The sequence below is a fragment of the Argiope bruennichi genome, chromosome 9, assembly GCF_947563725.1.
Source record: "Argiope bruennichi chromosome 9, qqArgBrue1.1, whole genome shotgun sequence".
Lineage (NCBI taxonomy): Eukaryota > Metazoa > Arthropoda > Arachnida > Araneae > Araneidae > Argiope > Argiope bruennichi.
The window spans coordinates 110,013,035-110,036,436 of NC_079159.1; the positions used below are offsets into that span (position 1 = coordinate 110,013,035).

Sequence of the window (23,402 nt, forward strand, 5' to 3'; positions counted from 1 at the left end):
TATTTATTTAAAATAGATATAACTCGAAAATGTATTTTTTAGATTCCGGTAAATCTTAAAAGTGGTTCATTAGTATCATGTGGTCGAATTTTTGTGGCGATTATAGTGTTTTCTTTCTTTTTAGACACAATCCGTACTCCTTTCAGTAGAAAATCAGGCCTTAAGATAGATCCTACATAGAGAATATTTTAATTCTTTAGAGGAAAAAAACACTTTTCAATTTTTAAAAGAAAATTTCTGTTGCTTCTTTCGTCAGACAATTATCTTAAACTCGTTCACGCTCAGTTAACTGAATTTTTTTCTCTGCTTTCTAGGCCATTTCAAGTATGAAATTAGAATTCCAACAGACTGAAAAATGAAAGAAAAAAAAAGTTATAATTGGCTCAAACCAATTTTATACGTTATATCTTTCTCTCATAGAAAATAATAAACAGTCCATTTTATCCTAACAGTTTAATATACTTATAGAATTGTAAAAATCGGATTTAAAGTCGCTTTCACTATTACTGATGTTATTGCTGTCCTTGAAATGGTCTTAACTGGAGTATTGAAAATAGTTGGCGTCTTCATCTTATTCCGAAGCTTTTGTTTGCTTTACTATAATTAAGCTGCGGAAACAATAATAAAATCGTTTTTATCTCCTGTCTGGAGCTTGCTTATCTTTTTAGTTAAGCGTTTACGCAAGATTCCTTACCTATATCTCGTCTGTGCACTATCTGTCTGTCACTTAGCAACACTGATTCAACATCCATTCATCATTATGGAATGAAATGTTGCGGAAGCAGTTGATGTGATTTGTTGAATATGGTTTCTTTCAGAATATGTTTTTTTAAAGCTTGAAAATTGAATAGAAAATTGAGTTTGTATATAATCTAATCACTGAAATAGTCTTAATAGCTCATTAATCAATCAGTGAAATTAACATGAAAGAAAGTCTAACTTCTTATACGAAACATGATAACATTTTAGGCTGTCTGGATCTGCCTGGCTTGATTGCATAAGCCATTGTGTTCCTATTTTTATGTCATGACAATTATATACAGAATGCTCGCCTAATAACAGAATAATATTAATAACAGCGAAAGTGAAATTCTACTTTTAACTTAACATTTAAAGAAAATGATTTTTTTTTCCATTAAGACTTTAATACTGACAAAGCAATTGTTATCATAATTTTAAAACTGGGAGGAAATACGAGTGAAAGATTCGATAAAACAATAAAATTGATTTAAATGCCAGTACAACATTAAGGAGAGTTATCACAATTTGTGGTTAATATTTTTACTACCTACTGGTTGTTGTTGTTGGGTGTTTTTTTTTCACTTTTTTTTTATTAAAAAATGTGAATAGTGCTTCATTAATACGAACACAATACATTTTATATTAATTGTGCTTTCTATTATGAAGAATGATTTCATAAAATATTACTTTTATGCAATTAATTTGAAACTGTTAATTAACTCTTATTACAGATGAAACATGTTTATTATAGTGAGGGAAGTAAGCTGGGTTTGCTAAGTAAACCTGGAAGGATTACTGTACAATCTATCACGGGGTTTCCAGCGTTATCCTAGTCGTAATAGTACCCCTAGTAAAATAATATTTCCTAAGGATATAGCAGGAAAATGAGAAAAACTTACTGAACTTTTAATTAATTGACATTTTAATTACTTTGAACGATTGGCAGTGATATTTCTCTAGTTTTTAAGAAAACGTATGTTAAATTGCATTGATTGTGGATTTATTTAAGGAATACATAACAATACTCTGATTTTTCATATCGATACAATCTCGACTTCGTGTGGTAGTTGGTAAAAACTATGGTATGCAAAAAATTAGACAAATAATTCATTAAAATATTTCAGTAGAATTATTTGAAAATAGAAATGTATTGCTGAAAAATAAAGAAAATTATAAATAAAAAATTTTGGCGTAATAATGTTTAACATTATGTGAGATAATTTACTATTTTTTAACAATTATTTCATAAGAAAACTTTGGATTCCCTAAGCAGCAGTATGATATTTGATTAATAATATCTTCGGGAATTAAAAAAATACAATTCAAGAAAATGCTATTTAAAGGAATAATTTTGTTTTTAAGATAAAAGAAATATAGAACGAATAAAAAACGCTGACAATATCGCTTCTAAAATAATAATTAACTGTACATATCAAAAGAAAAAGCCGTGCAACTTCTGGAATTTTCTGAACAATTTTTACCTGATGTTGCCAATAAATGTTTCTGCACCTTTATTTTTATTTATATGATTATTTCTCTTCGAGCTATGAAATTTTAGTTCAGGTGCATTTAATCAATTTTGAAATAAGAATTATGTCTTTTATATCGCAGAATTTTTACTACTGATTTATTTTTTTCAATGTGGCAATATAAATGGGAATTTTTTTAAACATATAATACAGAAAACAGTTCATTTACATATTTCTTAGTGAATAATAGTAATGAGAAAATTAATTGACAAAATATTCTCAGAAATGTATTCTGGAAATGTTTTTGAATGTGAATTTTATTTATTTATTAGATTTATATTTAAGACGCCTAAACATATGAAAGGCGTATTGCTGCTGAAAGTTTTTTACCTACTTTATTTAAAACTCTGTTTTAAATAGATTATAATCTGTTGGCACCCAACTATTCGGTGAGCAAAACTGTGAATCGTGTGACTAAAAATGCGAAAATTAAAATGCTGAGATTTACTGGGAGTGGTTGGAGAAAATATTTTCATATTAAGAATAGTAGTTAAAAATTAAATTTTTATTAACTGCTTTAAAAAAACTTTTTTTTTTTTTTTGCTAATGAAATATTTAGAATCAAAATAATAAAATAACATCAGACTTAGGATCAAAAATCAAGTTTTTTCATGAAAATTAACAAGTACATTTAAAAAATGCTTTTTAATTATAAATATAAATTTCATGTATTTAAAAAAATGTTATATTCCTAATAAAGCTCATAAATGAATGGGGTGTATAGCGAATAATTTTTGGTGCTGCCATCTATGAATGAAATTCAACAACGAACAAATAATGAAATCGTTTCTTTCACAAGTTCATAATCGTTCTCATATACTTTCTTTCCTCTTTTACACCACGTTTTAATGAATAAAATTATAATGTAAATGCTTTAACAATTCATAATGTTTAAATTTCGGACCTGGGTAACAGATTTTGTATGATTGATGTTAAATATTTGTTATCAAATAATTTTTTTTAATTCATACAACTTTTTCCATACATATTCATACATACTTTTTTTCCCATCCAGAGTGACGACGAACAAGAAGCTTCGCGAGACGGTTGCCTTGGAGTTGAGCTTCGTCAACTCCAACCTGCAGCTGCTCAAGGAACAACTGGCGGATCTGAACAGTTCCGTCAATATATACCAGAACAAAAGGTACTTCACTTGATCCAAATGAATACAATACCTGTTAATTCAAACTTCGTTGCCATGTTTAATAACATGGCAGCCTCTGGATAAACTCTAAAACATTTCTTAGCGAAATTGCATCGTATGATTCTGATTATTTATATTAATCAGATTAAAGCATCTGAAATAAAATGGAACATTATTCCAATATTCTACGAATTAATTATTCATCAAGATAGTAAATCACAGCATTTCTTGGAAATCTTGCTGCTCTGCTTGCCTTTCTTTTACATGAAAAAACCATGAATAACATTTAAGGGAATAATCAACTGCTTTATTAAATTCAACAACAAAAATTTTCGCTAATACAATAGTGGCCTCTTTATTGTACCTCTTTAGAATTTGTCATATTTTTGACAAATTTGAATCATTTTTCAACAATATTGTTTGTCCGATATAATAAATGCATAATAATGCATAAATAACATAATATAATGCAATAAAAATCAATGAATGCATTTTTATGAATATGGCAAATTATAATGTCTTTTATGAAAATATATTCATTGTCCTCAACTTTATTTACTTGGCGATATCGATTAACATATAAATTTTTATTCACCATTAATTTAAAAACTTGCGAACAAATTGCATTTTTATAGAATGAATGAGGTTTCATGGATGTTTATAGAAATCTTGTTTTTCATTTACGCATTTATTTAATTTACAGTACTCCTCAAGTTGTGCCAATGATTCCCTTAGGACTTAAAGAGACTAAGGAGATCGATTTTAAAGACATTTTGAAAGTAAGTGGATCTAATTTGAATATGATCATGAAATAAAAGAATTCTGAGTTTTCTTTTCAGTAATTATATTAATTTTCTTAAATAGTTGATGTACCTATTATTGCGTATTATTGTATTAATAAGTATCCAATGATATCTTTAATTCACAAATTCCTGATGGTTCTTGTGAGTGTAGTAGATTGTTGATCTTGTATGCCAAATGAAACAGGGTGATTGATAAACCTTTGTGGAACATAAAACACTGTAGCAATTTTGTACAATTACTAAGATTTTATGAATTATAGTAAATAGCTAGATAATATATTAACCCTGAATAAAATTAAACATGTAAAGTTTCTGAAAGATTCACCCCGAAAATACTCGAAAGCCACATGTTTAAAAAAGAGCTATAAAACTTATATAAGGCTCACCATTTCTATTAAGATATCTAAATTTAATATCTTGTTACAACTATATATAACGTCTAGTTACAAATACAACCAGATATAATTGTTGAAATGTTGAAGAAATATAAAAAGGAATATTGCCAGAATCTTTCTCTGGCAAAATCATAAACACCCTTTTAGCTATAATTAGTCAAATGTAACAAAGTTTGTTCATTTCAGCAGCTTTTAAATAAATTTATAATAAACCATAATGAATATCTAGGCAAGGAGAAATTTAAGTCTTTGTTTGCTATGTTTATGACTGTAATCGACGTTTGTGGTACAATATTCCTGATTACAATTTTAGCCGATAATTTGATTTTATACTTCGACAGCATTTTAAAACTTGTAATTCGCCATTAAATACAGAAAACTTTTTGGTAATGACATCACCTCTTAGAATTTTTTTTTTTTTTTCAAATACTAATTGTGTGTGTTTGTGTGAATCATTAAAAAAAAACATTTTTTTATTTGGAATTTTTTTCGTCGATTCACCATAACTTTTAACCTATTAAAAGTGAAACAAGGTTGAAATGCTGTTTTTATTCCACATGGGCTCTACTATTATCTCTTTCTCCCTCTCTCTCTCTCTTCCTTTCTTTTTTAAGATTAGGTCAAAAATCGTTTTGTGTTGGAGAATAATACATTTAGAGCATATATAACTCATATTTTTGTACCTTTAAATAACTACAAAAAACAATCTAATAATATTTATTGAGTGGTAAAAATATTACTTTTTTTTTCGCAGGACTTTATTCTTGAACACTATAGCGAAGACAGTAGTAAATATGAAAAAGCTATTAAAGAATTTATGGACATAAGACAGGTAAATCCTTGTACTTATTTAAATTGTAGATTTATAATGATTCTTCATTTAAGACATTATATTTTTTCATGAGTAATAAAATAAACATTTTAAGAATTATTAAAAAGGCACTAGAAAATTTAAAATAAAACCAATATTTAAAAACAAATGTATAAAATCAATATTTGTTACATTTTAGTTTAAATTTTAAATGAATTTTGTATTTTTAAAATTGTGTTTATAGTCTGATAATTCAAACAAAACTCATGTATTTGACATAATAGTAATATGATTACCGTGAAGTATGAAATTATGTAATATTGGTTCCAAAAACGAATAATATTTTATTGAACTTTTGAAAAATGAAAGTTATTTATAATTATTATATTTGCTATTTATTTTGAATTTAATTACCTTGTACTTGATACTGTGTACAATTTTACAAAGTTTATTTTGAATAAGTTTTTTTTATAAAAAAAATAGAATAACAATAAACCAAAAATTTTCATGGGTGCAAGCTTAAAAGAGAAAGTTGATGAAATTTCAGTGTGAAAGTAATTAGTAAAATTTTAAATTAGTAAATTTAAGTAATAAATTAAAATATTAAATTAGTAAATTTAATATTTTTGAAGAGATATAATGATTTAATCTAAATCTGTTTTTTTAATTGATAAATAATATTTACTAATTTGAGATATATGATTAATTTGTGTTTCTTTTAAAAAGTGCTATACGTGTTAGTATTTTAATTTTATTCAAACTTTTTTGAAACCTAAGAAATCAAAGACAATTTTGGAAATAGCCTTTCATTCCATGTCCTATGCAGCACATAGACAGAATTAAAAATACTTAACAAATTTATATAAATGTAGTGGCGTATCATTTATGTCTGTCAAGAGATTTGTGTAAAACAGCATAGGAATGAAAAACGATGCATGAGGAACTTTTTAATACACAACTTTGATTTTTCAAATTGAATTATATTTATACAAATTAAGTGAAACATAATAATTTTTTAAAAAGTTTTAAGACAATATTAATAAATTGCTACATAGTTCTGAAAACAATAATTAAATCTTAAAATTAAATATTTAGCATAAAACTGAAAAAAATCTCATCTTTACTACATATTTGGAGAACAAATCATACATTTCTTATTTTATACAATTTATAAGTGGTCAGATAGACGTTCAATTAATCAAATCTGTAATCGCCATCTGACTTTAATGTTTGTTTGTGAGTTAAATACAGCATTGTGAATCGAATTTAGTTCATTAGACGTTTTACCAATATTGTTTGGAAAAACAATATGTTCGAAGATTTTCAATATATTTTATTACATCTTTAAAGGAAAATAAGATAAACGATCTATTTATAATAATTTTTCTTTTTCCTTCTATTTCTTCACATTATTCTTCAAAATCTCTTAAATTAGCAACTGCCAATTTGTCTTCTATAAATTCGTCGATTGTGAATAATTCCGAAGTCACGATATCGGTATTACAGCCCACCTACTCCTCGAAAATGATCACTTCTCACATCCATTTTTCTACATGAAAACGTACTTTATCATAATAATTAACACAAATGAATTGTTACTTGATGAAGTGAGAAATATGTCAACAGTGTTTTATTGTATTGATTCTGGATCAACGATATATCACCGTAATATCATTAAAAAAACTAAAAGTATAAACTTGCTTTAATATTTTTCATTTCAAATGTGACTATTTTGCAGCTTTTAAATCCATATCCAGATATAAAAAAAAGTTGAGAGAGAGGATATTATTTTTATTTTTATTCTTCTTTTTTCCTCCTTTTTCTTCTCAGTTGTGAGAGCGAATTATTTTTATTTTCATTCTTTTTTTTTCCATTTTCTTCTTAGTTAAGAAAAAGAATTAATTTTATATTAATTCTTTTTTTTCCCATCTTAGTTGAGAGAGATAATTATATTTATATTATTTATTTTTTTTCCTTCTTTCTGTAGGCTGTGCGGACACCAACAAGAGATCACAACGGTGTCAAACTCCTGTTTGGTTATTACAATTTACTCTACTTTATCGACAGGCGATTTTTTCCTCCGCATAGAAATATGGGAATCTTTTTTGAGTGGTAAGTTTTTAAGATACACACAAATCTAGAAACAGATTATTGTTTCTTTTGTGTTTCACCGAAAGAAAGATTTAATCAAATAAATAAATAAATAAGCCCGAACCTGATCTTTCAGGATGCTTTCATTATGAGATCCATTCCCAAAATAAGCCCTAATTAAGGCTAACTATAAGGGGATGATAGACGTTGCTAATGATTAATTTAAATGTAGATACACCTGTGCACATTTGGTAAATGACGAACGTGCCAAATTCCTTTTTTTTAATGAACAATTCTGTTTTTTTATTTAAAAAAGATTTTAAGCAGTTATGAAACAGAACTATAAAAACCAGAGAGACAAAATCAGTCGAGTTGAGAGAAAATAGTTAGGCCTTTCCGAACGCCGTGTGCAGTTGCGATTGCTTAATAGCTGTCTACTAATTGCTTTCTACTATTTATTGCGAGTGCTGTTCTTGTAAATGATTCAGTTTACAAGAACAGTATTTTTTGCTACTTTATGCTCGTATTTTCATGTAGAATAAAGCGAAGTTATCCATTAATGAGATTGTCTGACTTTTTTACCGTGCAACTCACGGATGGATTTGGATTTTTTTAAACATTAAATTAACGCGATAATTGAGAACGCGTTAAAGAACATGCAATAAGCTAAATGGTTAAATTTTAGTGACCTGCAAACTGAAATTATGTCTCAATTTTTTTCAATTTTTATACGAAATCCACTTTTGGATAGACTATCTGTATGTATGTGAACTGTGATAACTGAAAAACATAACTAACAATTTAAATGAATTTTCGCTTGTGATATTGAACTAAAAATTAGATGATAATAAACCCTTTCTGTCAATGTGAAGAGATTTAAAATGCATACTCTCTTCTCTTCTCTTCTCTTCTCTTCTCTTAAGAAACAAAATACAAAATGTTGTACCTAAGAATACATGTACTGTTAGCTACGGGATGTATTGAAAACATGCATTTTGATTCAGCATAGAATCAGAGCTGCAGATACAATGGTGTTTTAAAGTTGTGTCTTTTATCTCTCATGAGAAAAAGATCTGTTTGCCGTTGATGGAACAGATATGCATCAATGTAGAAATGGTAGAAAAAAAAGCATAGCAAACTTCCTGAATGGTAAGGCATCTGTTATACTTATGACATAATGAATTGTTTATGCTCTATCGTGATGGCAATTATTAAGCGGCCTACTGTGATGGAATGATAGTGACTGAGATGTAATAACGATAATGATGGAATGATAGTGTAAGGACAAGATGCCTTATTTAAATAAGGCATCTGGTCCCGTATTCCCACTTAAGTGGGTGTAATCCCAGAGCTGAATAAAATGCGCGGGCGTGAGTCTTCAGAAATTGAGCAGACAGCCAAACAGATTTTTGGATTCTATTGGATTATCAGATACTATTAACAGCTTTTCAAAGCTGAAGATGATTCAGCGAATTTCATCGTTACTCAAATGGAAGATTTTTTTAATATGTTCTTAATCTTCAGGTAGTGTTAGATACTATTCTATAATGAGAATTTTAGGTAGTATTTTACATGCAAATAATGTTTAATTAAAATGTTTATTCTAGATTTACTAATTATGCGTACTTGCGTAATTATTATTAAAAAGGCGTAGCCAGATCTAGCCAATTACTTTCAGTGCATCATCCTATGTACACATCAGCAAATACATCCGAAATATACTAAGAACAGCATTTTTCGTAAATAGTAGCCCAAAAACAGCAGGTCGCCACTATTAAACTTCGCAGGTTCAAACTTATTATTCAAGACTTATTATTCAATCACTAACTGCTCAACTATTTATCACTGTCTGACTACAGTTTTGTCTCCCGGATTTTTATAGTTTCTTGAAAGGGCAAAGACGCTTCTTGAAGGATATCGTATCTTCGCTCCTAATAGAGATATCGCTGAAATCCTCGAATATTTTGGATTTTCTTTTTGTCACCAAAATTTCAAAATCGTCGCCGCCAAGTTTCCCACTAAGGCCAGGTGTCATTGACTTAGCATTTTTCAGCAACGATTAGAGCCATCTATAAAATTTCTTTCCTTATCAAGAAACTAACTGTGCAGTTAAGCAATATTACATATTCGTAATAGGTATTGTGTAAGTATGTGAAAAAGTGGAAAGAAGAATTCCTTCGCTGGTTGACGAAAGAGGGCATGCTATTTGATGCTAGAAAATCTTTCTAAATGGAAATCTTTTAATAACTTGCTTTAATGTTCGAGTACTTTCTTGTATCAATGCTATACTGACTGAATGACTTCCAGGTTCGACTCACTGACTGGGGTGCCGAGTACGCAAAAGACGATAGCATTCGAGAAGGCTAGCGTCCTCTTCAACATTGCTGCTCTGTACACTCAAATTGCTGCCAAACAGGTAAAAACGAAATCCTTTCATAATTTGTACTTTCCTATCTATTAATAGTTCTAGACGAATGGAAAGTTCTATAAATAATTTTATTCCTCTAATAGGCTCTGTTTTGGATTTTAAGAATATTCTTTTCATATGCAGAATATTCTGACTTGACATTTAATTTTTAAAAAAATTATTTATATATTTATTTTGAGAAATGCAAAATGAAACACAATGGTTGATCTTCACCATATCTGCTTGAGAAGGCGATTAATGCACGAATTGGCATGTGAACTGACGTTCTTTTTTATTTAATTTTCTATTATAATCAACGTTATTTTTGTTAACAAAGCTTTTTGAACTAATGTAACTCATAGTCACAGTCGAAATAAAGATAATTCAGAATGTGATTTCACGAGTTCAAATAAATTTAATTCAATACCGTTTTTAACTATATATATTACAATTAATTATAGTTATATAATTATAAAATACATGTCGATAATCGAATGAATGGTTTCTTAATATCTCTCCTCTGTCGCTGCAAATATTTCATTTGTTTCATTTATTTATCTCTACTAATAATAAAGAAGGTGTGTGTGTGTGTGTGTGTGTGTGTGTGTGTGTGTGTGTGTGTGTGTGTGTGTGTGTGTGTGTGTGTGTGTGTGTGTGTGTGTGTGTGTGTTTTGGCGTTCTACAAGCCAGACTGTTTGACCTCATCGGCAAAATTTCACATATATATATATATATATGCCTTGGAGAGAAGAAAAAAATGTGCTCCTTGGAGGGATTGTTTATTTTAAATTTTAATAACATATTTAACTAGTTAAAAATTAAGAGAAATTTTGAAGATTTTCCAACATAACTTCCGAAAATATTCCAGCATAAAAAATATTTTTATGCCATCTTAAAATTCAAAAAATTATCTTTTTATTGGTACCAAATTAATAGTCATGCAAAATTTTCCTTAATTCTGTCAATTTTTTAAATATATTTTTGCTTAATTTTTTTACAAAAGATTTCATTGTTGCCCTGAAATTCAAACCGTTTTCACTGTTTCATCAAACATTGAATCGCTTGATTTTCTTCCGTTATTGAAAGTTAAAAAAAAGAAGGATTCTTTTAAATACCTGGGTAGCTTACAATTCCAATGAAAAAATAAAGTTATAATAGCGCGAAATTTATTAAAGATATGTATATGTATTTTTGATTGCGCTATGATATCATAGGAGTGGTTTCCATTAGACTAGTTCATGTTTTCAATGGACATGGCATATTTAGGATAATCAAAACAATATGCCTTTAATGCTTGATAATTTGGAATTCTGGACATAAACATATACCTGAATGATTTAACTATAATTAAATGTAACCAGTACTCCTTAGTGAACAAGCTGGTTCCAAAAGCGACTAGAACCATATAAAACAAACGTAATGAGATACATAATAAGATGATACTCACTTTCTGAAGCATCGACACGTTCGAAGATAATTGTGAAGGAATATTGGACAAAAAGGATTAATACTTTTATTAAGTTATCATCATTCTCAGTCAGTACATCAATGAAATTTTGGAAATTAAGCCTAATTTTAAGATGTAGCTCTGTTCGGAGAATTTCAAGAATGACCGTTTAATGAACTTAAATTAACGCTCTTAAAGGCCCGAAGTATAAAAATAGGAATTTTTTGTCATATAACATTCCTTACCTTCAAACCTTATTCCTGTAAGCGTTCTCTGGCTTGCTGTTTTTTAAGGAATTAAGTCTAAAGCATTCACTCCTACAGATATTTTGATACCAAATTTAAGTGTTTTGTCTTTTCATTCATGTTACAAATGTACACAAAATGTTATGTTTTGCTACTTTAATCAAGTAAATATATTTGACAAATTCAACAAATCTATTTTCATTTTATTTCAGGACCGCCTCACCAGCAGTGGAGTAGACGCGGCAGTGGACAACTTTCTGAGAGCTGCTGGCATGTTTCGATACATCCGCGACAACTTCAGCAACGCCCCCAGCATGGACCTCTCTCCGGGCACCCTGGACACGCTCATACAACTCATGCTGGTAAGCAAACTACATTCTAATGGAACATATAAAAGATATCATTTGGAAACCTGAGCATCCTCCCTCCTCCAAAATGGCGGCAGTTATTCATGAAAATAATTTCTAAATGTAGAAAAATGACTATACACTATGCTATGAGATTATTCTTAGAGCCATCTAGCGCAAAATTTAGAGTTAGTTTTTCTTAGTAAAAAATGATATAAGAAGAAAAAGTTCCAAAATTTGATTTTTCTAAAAAATGCCTTGCACAAATCATAGCTTAGAATAGAATCCATGAAGCGCATACTTTTTGTTGGCCGGGATTTACAATTCTTGAAAGATTTTGTTGAGTTAGTACAGTTGAAACAGCTTCGGAATATTGCATTTTACGGCTGACGGAAAGCACTTTCAGCAAGAATAATAAATGAACCGAATAACGAACATGTACTCCTTTTTTTCTTTTTTCGTCACAATTTTGGAAGTGTCTACTTAACAAATACGCGTTTTAATCTAGACATGATTGATACTATGCCTTTTTTAGTAATCGATGATGCGGTAGAATTTCAAATTAATTTATACCATTTTCGAGATAAAAAGGTAAATTCCGTATTTCGCATCCAGATGGTGCTGTTTTTTCATTTTGTAACTTGTTTTATTTTTCTTGGGCACCATTTTCATTACTCTAGCTGTCACAGTTCTCGGTAATAAATGAAAATCCAATAAATATGATGAATTGAATTGATTCTGATATTAAGTGACCTTTTGCAGGCCCAGGCTCGGGAATGTCTTTTTGAAAAGCTCATTCCAGGAGTGGAAAAGTTGGGCCTTCAGCCTTGTCTGGAAGTGGCACAAGAAGCAGAGCAAGTAAGCATAACTACATGCATTTCAGTTTTAATTATTTTAGATTCTCTACCTGCTAATCTTGATTTTCGTTCTGTAATGCAATAGGGTATGTTGTCAGAATTATCATCCGTATTGATCAAACTAGAAAATATTGTTAGCACTTTTTAAATGGCTGCAACGCATCTACTAGAACTTCAGTACAATAATAACTAAAAGATTATATAAATCCAAAAAAGTTCAAAATTTGAAACTTTCTGTTTAATATGTAGTCATATTAAATAATTATAAATCTATATTCTGTATATATTTTATATATAATATACAGAGATATATCTGAATTTATCTTGCATATATATGTACCATAGTTTTGGCAGATGCGTGACCGAAAAGAATGCAAATTTTGAAGGAATTTTATTTTTTCATGAAAGATATGATTTGTACTCAAGGACAAAGGTAGAACGCGTTCGTTCACAGTAAAATACAAGACCGAAAGTGAGAGAAGTTTTTCTCTTGGGAATTGTTCTAAAAGATTCTAATAGAGCATACTTTGACACGTATATTATCTTAGGTACCTTTGAAGTTATGTGGTAGTCTTTAGGGATTTTTATACTTTTGCTTGGAGTGTGGGAAGTTGAGAATCAGCAATTTCTTAGAGCGCGTATTAGAAATAAATGAAAAAGTAGTATTTGGATCAAGAAATGAGAGAAAATTCTGAAATAAAGTAATAATTTAAGATTAAAAAAATACGAAATTTATTTATATTTAAATTAAATTAAGAGATACCAATACATATATCTTACTGTGTACACTTTTCATTCTCAAGATATAGATTGATCTTTCAGGAAATACATAAGTACCCCATTAATAAGTACTTATTCCATTCCATTAAACCTCGATATGATCATCTAATTATCGCAACAAATTATTTTGTATGATGGTTTCAGGTGTCTAGTGTGTACCGAACCGTTCACAAAGTCATGAGCAGCAGTTCCGTCAAAGACTATGTGCCCTACTCTTGGATAAGTTTGCTCCTGGTCAAATCGGAGCACTACAGAGCACTGGGACATCACTACGCAGCCGTAGGACTTCTGGAACACAATGGTGAGAATTATCTGGGAACTTCCTCGATTTTTAAGCAATGCAAAATATTTTTAGCTATGCCCAAACTATAAAAATTATTTTTTCAAATCTGAATTAAACAAACAATTTTGTATTCCAAAGACAGTGAATGAATTTGTCTATGTTCATTCACTATCTGTGGAATATTAAGTTCGTTTTATGTGGATTATTTTTGATCGTATCTTTTTTTATTCGAAATTTGCTTCGAATCGTAGAATTTCTCAAAAAAAAAAGTGCTTATTTTCTGTGAAGGACCTCGAAATCGAATTCCGATATCCATAAACTAATATGTTGTTTCTTTAGGTGAGATAGACAAGGAGGCAGAGGCCTACCTGGAGTACGTGCATTGCCCCGATGCCAATAACAGTTCGACATGCATCGACATCCGGGTACCCCACACGACTGAAGAAAGGCGGCAATTGGGTGAGCACTCTTCTGTTTCAAGGATTTAACAATCCCAGTTAGACCTAATTTGTTGAAGCGTGTTGCTTTTATCACGTCTCAAGGAGAAAGGGGCATAAAGCATGGTTTATTTGTCTGATTAGATATTTCCTTAAATTAAATTGAGAATTTCTAGATCTTAAAATGAAAGTTTATCTCAAATGGATTTCCTAAAATATTGAACGCAAATGTTTCTGTCAGCTTCTTAAAAACGAATTATCTAAATTAATTCATAATTAATTCGTCTGTATGCGAAAAATTTCAATAAAGGTTTACAAAAAAAAGATATTTAATTTAAGCAGATTTTTGCTTGTTTCCTCCTATAAAAAGCAGCTGTTAAGCACTGTATATAAATGATTTCAATAATTTACAATTTTTCGTGTGTTTTTCTTAGTTTATAAATTTTAAATCTATCAAAAATAATGGATTTAAATTTATAAAAACCACTATTTACCTTTCAGAACTTTCTATCTCCTGAGGAAACACAGGAGAAAACTATACAAGAAAACTGTTTTTTTGTTTTTATCTATGCGAAGTTGGTCAGTCTATGTATTCTTTTAGTAGACGGGGACTTATAGAAAGACTTCTTCTTCAACAAAAACCTTTTATTATTATTATTATTATTACAGCCTGTGAAGTGTAGCATTGAGCAGTTTGGGATTCTGCTAACTAAAGTATGAAAATAAATAAGAAAATGAAGCATAATTTACGATAAATTCGGGGCATTGCCCCGACAATAAATGGTACTGAAGTCTGTAACGTATGAGCAAGAAGATTACTGAGTCAGTAGTCAAAATATTTTTAGCACAAATCATTAATTTATTATTATTGCACACATCGTAAACACTACTTTAAAAATGTTAAATATTATAATTCAGCTGATATAAATTTTAGAATCATCATTTCGGTTTATGTTATCACTCCTCGCTATAAGCGATCATTTCCTTGTCACTCTCTCTTTATCAAATTAAAACAGGAAGTCAGTCTTCTTTCTATACATTCTTCTGTTCCGATAGATGGCGCTGGTCGGTATATTCCAGCTGTTATGATATCGAATGAGAAAAGGGTTTCAGAAAGGTATGCTTTATGTACATCGTAATGCATAAGGTAAATATTGTGTTACATGCATACCAATATTCATTCTGAACAATTTAATTTTGATCCTAATTTTAAAAATAGCAAATATAGACAGAAAACGTACCTTAACATTAAATTCAGCGATTTTTAATTGCCCATAATAAGCATTCTTTTTCTCTGAATGACTTCAAAGCCTGCATAAAAATATTGATAGTCTCCTCATAATGTAGTTTTAATTGCCAAATTAGATATTATAATCATTTTATAATAATGTGGCAACACCTAATGCTGAAAAAAAACCATTCACATAAAGTCTCGCCAAATTTTTCCGATGAAATAAAAATGTACATGTTTCAGTTTATCACTAAAAATTATAATTAATTGTTTTGACTTGTTTTCTAGTTATTATTTAATTACATTAATTAATAAACCAAATCAATTTTATTTTTCTGGATAATTTTCTCATCTTAAATCAATCTCAAAAATATTTTAATATATTACAAAAGAATCTGGCTTTTTTGGTTAAAGAATCATTCATATTTACTGTCATTTCCTTGTTTTTTTTCATAAAAGTCGAACTTGGCTATCTATAATAGATGTGGTTGGAAATGTGTCAACGTCATTGGAGATGCTTCAGAGAAAAATGTTTGCTCTTAAACATATTAATGCATAAATAAAACAAAATAGATAATACGAAATAAACATAAAATAATGATATAAGAATATAATATGTAACAGGAATTATATTTCACCCATTTCATATGGGAAAATTGATTTTATATCCATTTTGCTTTCAGAAGATAGAACAAGTAAAGAAAGATTCAAGATTTCGAATTTTATAAATCACGAGCAAAAAGGGAAAAAAATCCAATATTTTAAACTAAATGAGAATAAATATAAAAAATACTCAAAAAATTATGTATAAAACTTAATTGTAGTCTGGAAAAGTAACAGCTTCCAAACCTGCTTCACCAATATAAAACCAGATAAGATACATACAATCAATAAAAAGAAATGGCAAAATAGCATCTTAAATTAGTGTCGTACAATAAAGAGAACACTAAGAATATCAATCTACAAGCAGCTTGTTTGTTAACAAAAGTGGACGACTACACAAAATGCAGTTATTCGGGAAAAAATTCATTATGAAAAAAAAAATGAAGCTGATTTGAAAAGTCCCCGCGGAGTTTAAAAATTGCATTATTGCTATTTAAAAAATCGCCAGCTAATCTTTTTCAAACTTATTGGATGCTTTTTTTGACTTAATTTCTTTCTTCTGTCTCGATGGACAGGTAAAGCGCACCTGCGAGCCTCACTACTCTTGCACGAGGAGGGTCTTCGCCTTCACCGCATGTGCCGCCAACTAAGGCAGATCGACAACCTGCAGGAGAGATTGAGGATGGCCCATGACGCCTCCCTCGACAGATACCAGAGGTGCGAGCAGGAGGACGATTTTCAGGAGATACTTGACGCACCCCCCATACAAGGTAAGATCATGTCTTCCCTCTTTGTTGCATACGAGGCCAAAGTCCTTTAATGTCCTGTCATATTATTCTTTACGAAAAAATGTTATATGTTTATCCCATTATTAATTTAGATTTGAAATAATTCACCAGATGCCTACTTTTTATAAGAAAATCAATATAAATTTTATCAATGGCCGCCATCTCATCACGTCATATAATTCGTCAAAGTCACATTCGTAAAAAATATGTTAAAATGCTGCAGAGATACATTTATTATATCTAAAATAAGATGGAAATTGCCAATAAGAATTTTAGGAATGGTACCGAATTCAAAATCAATGGTATTCTCATGTGTCTTTTATTCTGAGTGAGAACGTCATCAAAAAATAATAGACGAAATATTTAAATGTGTGCGATATTCTTATGTTCACAGTATTTTTTCAAGAATATACTGCATTAAAAAAAACTATAGAACAAATTGGATTTATCGTAAAATGTTCAACAGGAAATTTATTCTTCATGACACGGCGATAAGTTGCCCAATTTTAATTATCTTTCTGTCTTCAACAGTAAAAAGTAAATATGGAGTAATGATTATTTTCGTCTCTTCTCCAGTTATTGTGTTCACAAGTTTTATATACAAAGTGTACTCTAATCATGCTTTTAATAACTAATTTTTAAAAAGTTAAAGACATTCAGACTATATATAAAGACTTCCAGCTGGTAGAATGTTTGAAATGACGAAGAGGATTATATTTTATACATGAACATATGAATGTATATATGGTCTGATGAAAAAGTTATGAAATTTTATTTTTTATATAGTTTAATATAGAAGCTTGAATAATAATATTTACGAACAAAGTTAAAATTAATTTTTAAAGTTTAGTACAGATGTATAAAATATGAGTAGCAAAAAATTGTTTCATTTCAGATATATTATTCTACTTGCTTATCGTGCTTCATATTGTAATTCTACGTCTTAGAATCCATACATTTATAAAATAATAACTGAAAGGGGGGAAAAATGGTGAATAACGGATTTCCATGCTTTTATTTATTTACGATGACTTTACATTTATATTTAATTTATAATACATTTTATTTTAATTTACAATGATTTTAAAGTGAAAGTTAGTCTTAATCATCATTTAAATTATAGTTAATATTTTCAACTTTTTAATGTTTTAAATCTTTATTACAGCGGCTACTAAATATCAACTGACATTGATGCCTCCTGAATTCAATGAATATCAAGTGGATGATCTTTTCCACGATTTGGTAAGACAGCTTTTCCATTATTTCTCTTTTTATACCAATCACAAATCAAATAAATATAAAGACATTAAGATACTGATTCAGATCAAATAAATGTAAAGACATTAAGATCCTTATTCATCTCTCATAATTCTACTTTTGCAGGGCCCTCTGAAGGTATTTAGCGCCCGTCGTCAGTGGACGGCAGCCAGGACTGTCCACCTGAGGAAGGACGCTGATGAAAATTTTGGATTCAGTGTGAGGGGTGATGCACCCGTTATCGTCGCGGCCATCGATGACAGAAGCATAGCTCAGGTGAGCATCGATATTTTACACTCTTAAAAGGATATCTTATTATAAGTTACACCAAGTTATTATAAACTAACCGCCTTGGCAATAAGCTTGTTCGCCAAGAATACCAATTTTTAAAAAATTCAATTATACCTTTTACGAATCATTTGATATTCAAGGTTCTGTTAACAAAGTAATTTTACATTTCAAATTGTGATAATGATGTGATAATTCGTGTTTTTTTAGTAACAACATCTTGTCCACATGAGCGTTCTTAATTGAATCAAATAATTGTCCGAGTCATCTAACTGCTAAACGCACGTTGTCGGCACGGTTGTATTTCCTCATGCAAATTATATATTTAATTCCAACATTAAAATGGCGCTAGGCATATATTATCTGTAATAAGTAAAATGAATTAAAATATGCCTATCAAAAAAATTAAAGATTACAAAAAACACTAGCTCTTGAGCTCACCGTATATATTTTCTAATATATGCTTGCTACCTTACAGATTTCACCGAAAATTTGATGAAATGAAAAAAGAAAGTAAAGTCTATTGGGCAGTCATATTAAATTTCAGCAATATAAGATAAATACTTGAATATTTGTATAAATATTGAAAACGGCTTCAATCACTTCGCAACATCAACGAAAAAATTGTTATAAATGATGCATAAAAGCATTTTTGAAAAGTACTAAAATTAATCCCTTCTGTGATTAGCCTTTCACAAACTTATCAATAGCGTTAATCAGTCATGCCGACCAACTTTGAATAACTACATCGAAAGCATTATTTTAAATTATACTTACAAAATAGAGAGCTTTCTGGTTGCTTAACTAAGCACGCAAAATTGTGAAATATATTTGCTATATTTGTATGCACAAGGTGGTAGACGACCATTGTGATTATAAATATTCGTTTAAAATAAAAATGCACAAAATCGGTTCTGTGATTGGAGCGAGAGAATCATTTTATTCTTTCCCCTACAAGTAATATACAATACAATAAAGCAGTACTTTTTTTTAAGAAAAAATGGGAGATTTTTAGACTCAAGGGACTATTATTGACATACCCAGAGATCATGACTTTTCTTATGAAGTAAAAATAAAAATTAGCGAAATTGGGCCAGTGAATGAGACTACGAGTCTAATTGTTTACTCAGTTTCATTCTTTTTGCAGGAGGCCGGTATGAAGGAGGGAGACTTCATCGTGTACATTGGTAACACAGACACCAAGTGGATGGGCCACGAGGAGGTGGTGCGGCTCATCCGAGAAGCTGGAAACGAACTCACCCTCAAGGTGGTCACGCCCATCGACCACGACTACCTCCACCCCAAGAGTAACGGCTCCTCCACCGCCAGCAGCCCGGCGTCCAACGCCTCCACCCTCAGTTCCACGGACCTGAGCCGGGTCCACCTCCGCAGCAACTCCAATCCCTTTTCCAAGGACAAGAGGCGACGGGCAACGTGGAACTTCTTCAGGCGCAGTCAGTCCAAAGAGAGGCAGTTCCCCATTATCAGTGACGTGGTCTACAGATAGAGAAAGCGAATGGAGTGTCTTCCAAACAACCAAATTGGTTTCGTAAAAGCAGATGCTCTTAGGAACTAAGACATTAAAAAATAATCGATTGAATAATTTCTTGAAACCTCTCTAACATGCGTTGAAATATGCAGCTACCCACAAGAGAATGAAGCTATATAAATAGTCATTTGTTTGAATATGAATGAAGTTTTATAAATAATCGGTTGTTTGAAGTTATATGAATAGAATGTGAATTCAATCACTTTGGATTTCATAAAATTCTAAGCCTTCGCATGTAACAATGTCTGTCTCTTGTATCAAATTACAAAATTGTTAATTCAAATCTGCAATGAAGACAAAGTTAGTATTTTACTCCAAAGTCAGTATTCATTTGGAAATGTTTACATATCATTTACTTCCATTTGAGTACTGTAATAACAAGAAATGTCCCAAATAAGATATATCATCTAATTAGAAGGCTAGATAAATTTGTAAGGCAAGCAGATAGACCTGAAATGTATTCAATATCTGAGAAAATAATTAAATGTCATTTTCGAATCTCAAATGAATACATCGATTCTTACCTGCTGATTAACAAATATATCTAGCAAGTATTTCTCTAAAAAAATCATTACTGTCTATTTTCCAAAGGTCTAATCATGTCAGAATAAGTTATATTTAAATTAAACTAAACAATTTTTGACTTATAATAATACTGAAACAATTATTTGTGCAACATACTTGGGCCTTGAATTCCACACATCTAATTAATATTAGAGGGAATCCAATGGACATCCAAGAAACTAATTTCCCAGAAATTTTAGTCTAAAAAAAATTTGCTATATCATTTATATCTATTACATAACATCTTTTTTTGACCTTGCATTGTGTTGTCATAAATTTTCTCCACACATTGTACCATTTTCATTTATATAGATGAATTTTGCCATGCTTTTTGAAAGTGCTAAGTTTAGGCGTTTAATTTAGATTTCTGAAACATGGCCAACACTGCAGTCTTTATCTCTACTGTGTCCCTGTTTATCGGTATTTTTGTTGATTTAGATGCCATATCCATAATTTGCAATATCTTGTAGAAGAATCTTACTTTCTTTTAAATAAGAAATTACTTAAATTCATAAATACGCACGGAGCAGATATTCCCATTCCAAAGTTCTCAGTAGCTTCGATTCCTATGATCTGCTCTCAAAATGATGAAAATGTACTCAATAATGTGCATTTTGATGCAACATGTTTTGCTATACTCAATTCATTGATTTTTTATATAGTTTTTGTAGCTGTTGATTTGTGTTGTATATTTTGTTCTACATGTTATGTAAATATTTGGAATGTTTATGATTTCTTCGTATTTTTATAGAGATCTTTGCAATGGGAGAAGTTATACGAAAAAATTACAAATAACTCTCTCTCCTTTTTGAAAAGGAAAGCAATTTAACTATTTATTCACTGAATATTTTATAAATCATGAATTTTTTTTATAAAGTTCATTTAGCTAAATTAAATCGATTAATTATTTCTTTGATTTGCATGTTCTATTAACTTTTATTATTAAATGTATTTACACACTTTTATTTGGCTTAATTTGTTTCATGCCAAATGGAATATTGTAATCGACTTTTTGCTCACTTGATTGAAAAGTTAGTCGTAAAATTCTGTAAACTTCTGTCTTCTCAAAGACAACACACTATTATAATATTTTCAGAAAATTAAATTAATCTTTTAATGATAATTCATTTTTATTACATACGGAGGCGCCACTTGATAGTGGTTATGAGAAAAATTATTATTAAGATTCCATGATATTTATAATAATGTATTCTAAATTAATGACTAAAAAAATGAGAAGGATTTGTTTTAATTTTGTTAATTGCTTTTTAAATACTATATAATAAAAGTATGATTTTAAAACTAATTTTATTCAATTTATTGATTTATAAACAATTTCCAGCAGTATTAGCATACAACTTAACGCTAAATATACTTAAAAATACAAGTCAATAAAAATGCAATTTCTGTACAAAATGATTTTAATGATGCAAATTTTTTGTAATAGATCATCTGTATTTTTCTATCGATGCAAATAGTCATTATTTGAATTGGAAAAGAATGTAGTACCGCATCTGCATAGGTTCCACAAACTGTATTAGAGTGAAATGTACAAAATTTGTGAAAAGTGTACATATCTTTATACATACACACGAAATGAAATCAAAGTTGTGTCTTTATATTTTTACTGAAGTGCTTTTTTGTGTGTGTGTGTTTTTGTCGAAGATGTGCGAAACAGTCCGTTTTGTATCAACATAAAATTAAATGAAATTGAAAAAAAAAAGAAAAATGTTTAAATAATGTTGTGTCCTTATTATCTTCTCCAGAAAAAAATTGGTACTTCACTAATAAATCTGACTCATCATTTTAGATATTTTAAATATGATAAAGAGGAGGGGTATCTGAAAAGATTTTCACACAGATGTTAGTTTTTCTTCATAATAAGGATTAAATTCCTTTCCTTTGTATAAATTAGTAAGGCTTGTGATAAACATTTTTTACTGATTTTCAACAAGTTCTAATTCTAGTTTAATAAAGCAATTAGTTTTAAAAGAAACCCTAATTTCTGTGCAACGAATAAATATTTTTAAATTTACCCCCCCCCCTCTCCAAAATCTATATATTATTCTAAAGTCTCTTAAAAATGGCATATAGACCCATGGTAACATTACATTACGCAACTGTACAGTACTTATACTTAACCTAGTTTTGATACACTTTGTTCAGCAGAACTTCCCTTATCCAAAATTATTCCCAGACTTCAATATCTAATTTGGTGATGGCAGTTTATTCTTTCATTCCCACTCCTGTACACAGTAACTCCAGTTTAGGAATGGATTGCATTAAAGAAAGCAATCCTCCTCTTTTGCAGTAATTTATTTCTGGAAGGAATGAATTTCAATGATTCAAAACAATATGCCAAAATGCTCACCTATCTGGTCAGAAGCCTTCATAATTGTTGAGCAGTCAGAAACCATTTAGCTGATATGCTATCAATAATCTCTTTAATGAGTAAAATTTCCAGTATTTTTCATAGTTCTTCTCATTAAAGTCTTTATAACTTTGTCTGGCCAGCATTTCTCGGATCGCTTGATGAAAAAAAGGGTCTTAAGTAAACATATTCATTAGGCATTGGACAAAACTCAAATTCCAATATATTCTGCAGGTATAATTAACAATTTAGCATCCGAAAATTATCTATTTGTATAAAAATAAATTAGCATTACATGTTTATTCTGAAGACGCATGTGCTGATAAAATCAATTATATTTAACATAAGCTCTCAAATATGAGCCTAACATGCTCAAAAATTTCTTTTGGGGTAGGATTTTATGTAGTATCAGATTAGAAGGTGGAAATTTTTAT

The 23,402-nt window shown here is 29.7% G+C and overlaps 1 protein-coding gene across 4 annotated transcripts in view; it reads left to right on the forward strand.

Annotated features, from left to right (window-relative positions):
- The window catches only part of LOC129984002 (rhophilin-2-like), a 134,972-nt gene extending 112,671 nt beyond the window's left edge, over positions 1-22,301 (forward strand). For all 4 annotated transcript variants that reach the window (XM_056093749.1, XM_056093751.1, XM_056093750.1 and 1 more), the window contains exons 3-15: positions 3,286-3,414; positions 4,118-4,193; positions 5,367-5,444; positions 7,411-7,535; positions 9,822-9,930; positions 11,826-11,975; positions 12,723-12,818; positions 13,742-13,898; positions 14,220-14,339; positions 16,727-16,921; positions 18,105-18,181; positions 18,323-18,472; positions 19,632-22,301. In XM_056093749.1, the coding sequence (XP_055949724.1) occupies positions 3,286-3,414; positions 4,118-4,193; positions 5,367-5,444; positions 7,411-7,535; positions 9,822-9,930; positions 11,826-11,975; positions 12,723-12,818; positions 13,742-13,898; positions 14,220-14,339; positions 16,727-16,921; positions 18,105-18,181; positions 18,323-18,472; positions 19,632-19,991 (1,822 nt within the window). In that variant the 3' untranslated portion in view covers positions 19,992-22,301. The remainder of the gene's footprint in view (positions 1-3,285; positions 3,415-4,117; positions 4,194-5,366; positions 5,445-7,410; positions 7,536-9,821; positions 9,931-11,825; positions 11,976-12,722; positions 12,819-13,741; positions 13,899-14,219; positions 14,340-16,726; positions 16,922-18,104; positions 18,182-18,322; positions 18,473-19,631) is intronic.
- The last annotated feature ends 1,101 nt before the right edge of the window (positions 22,302-23,402 follow it).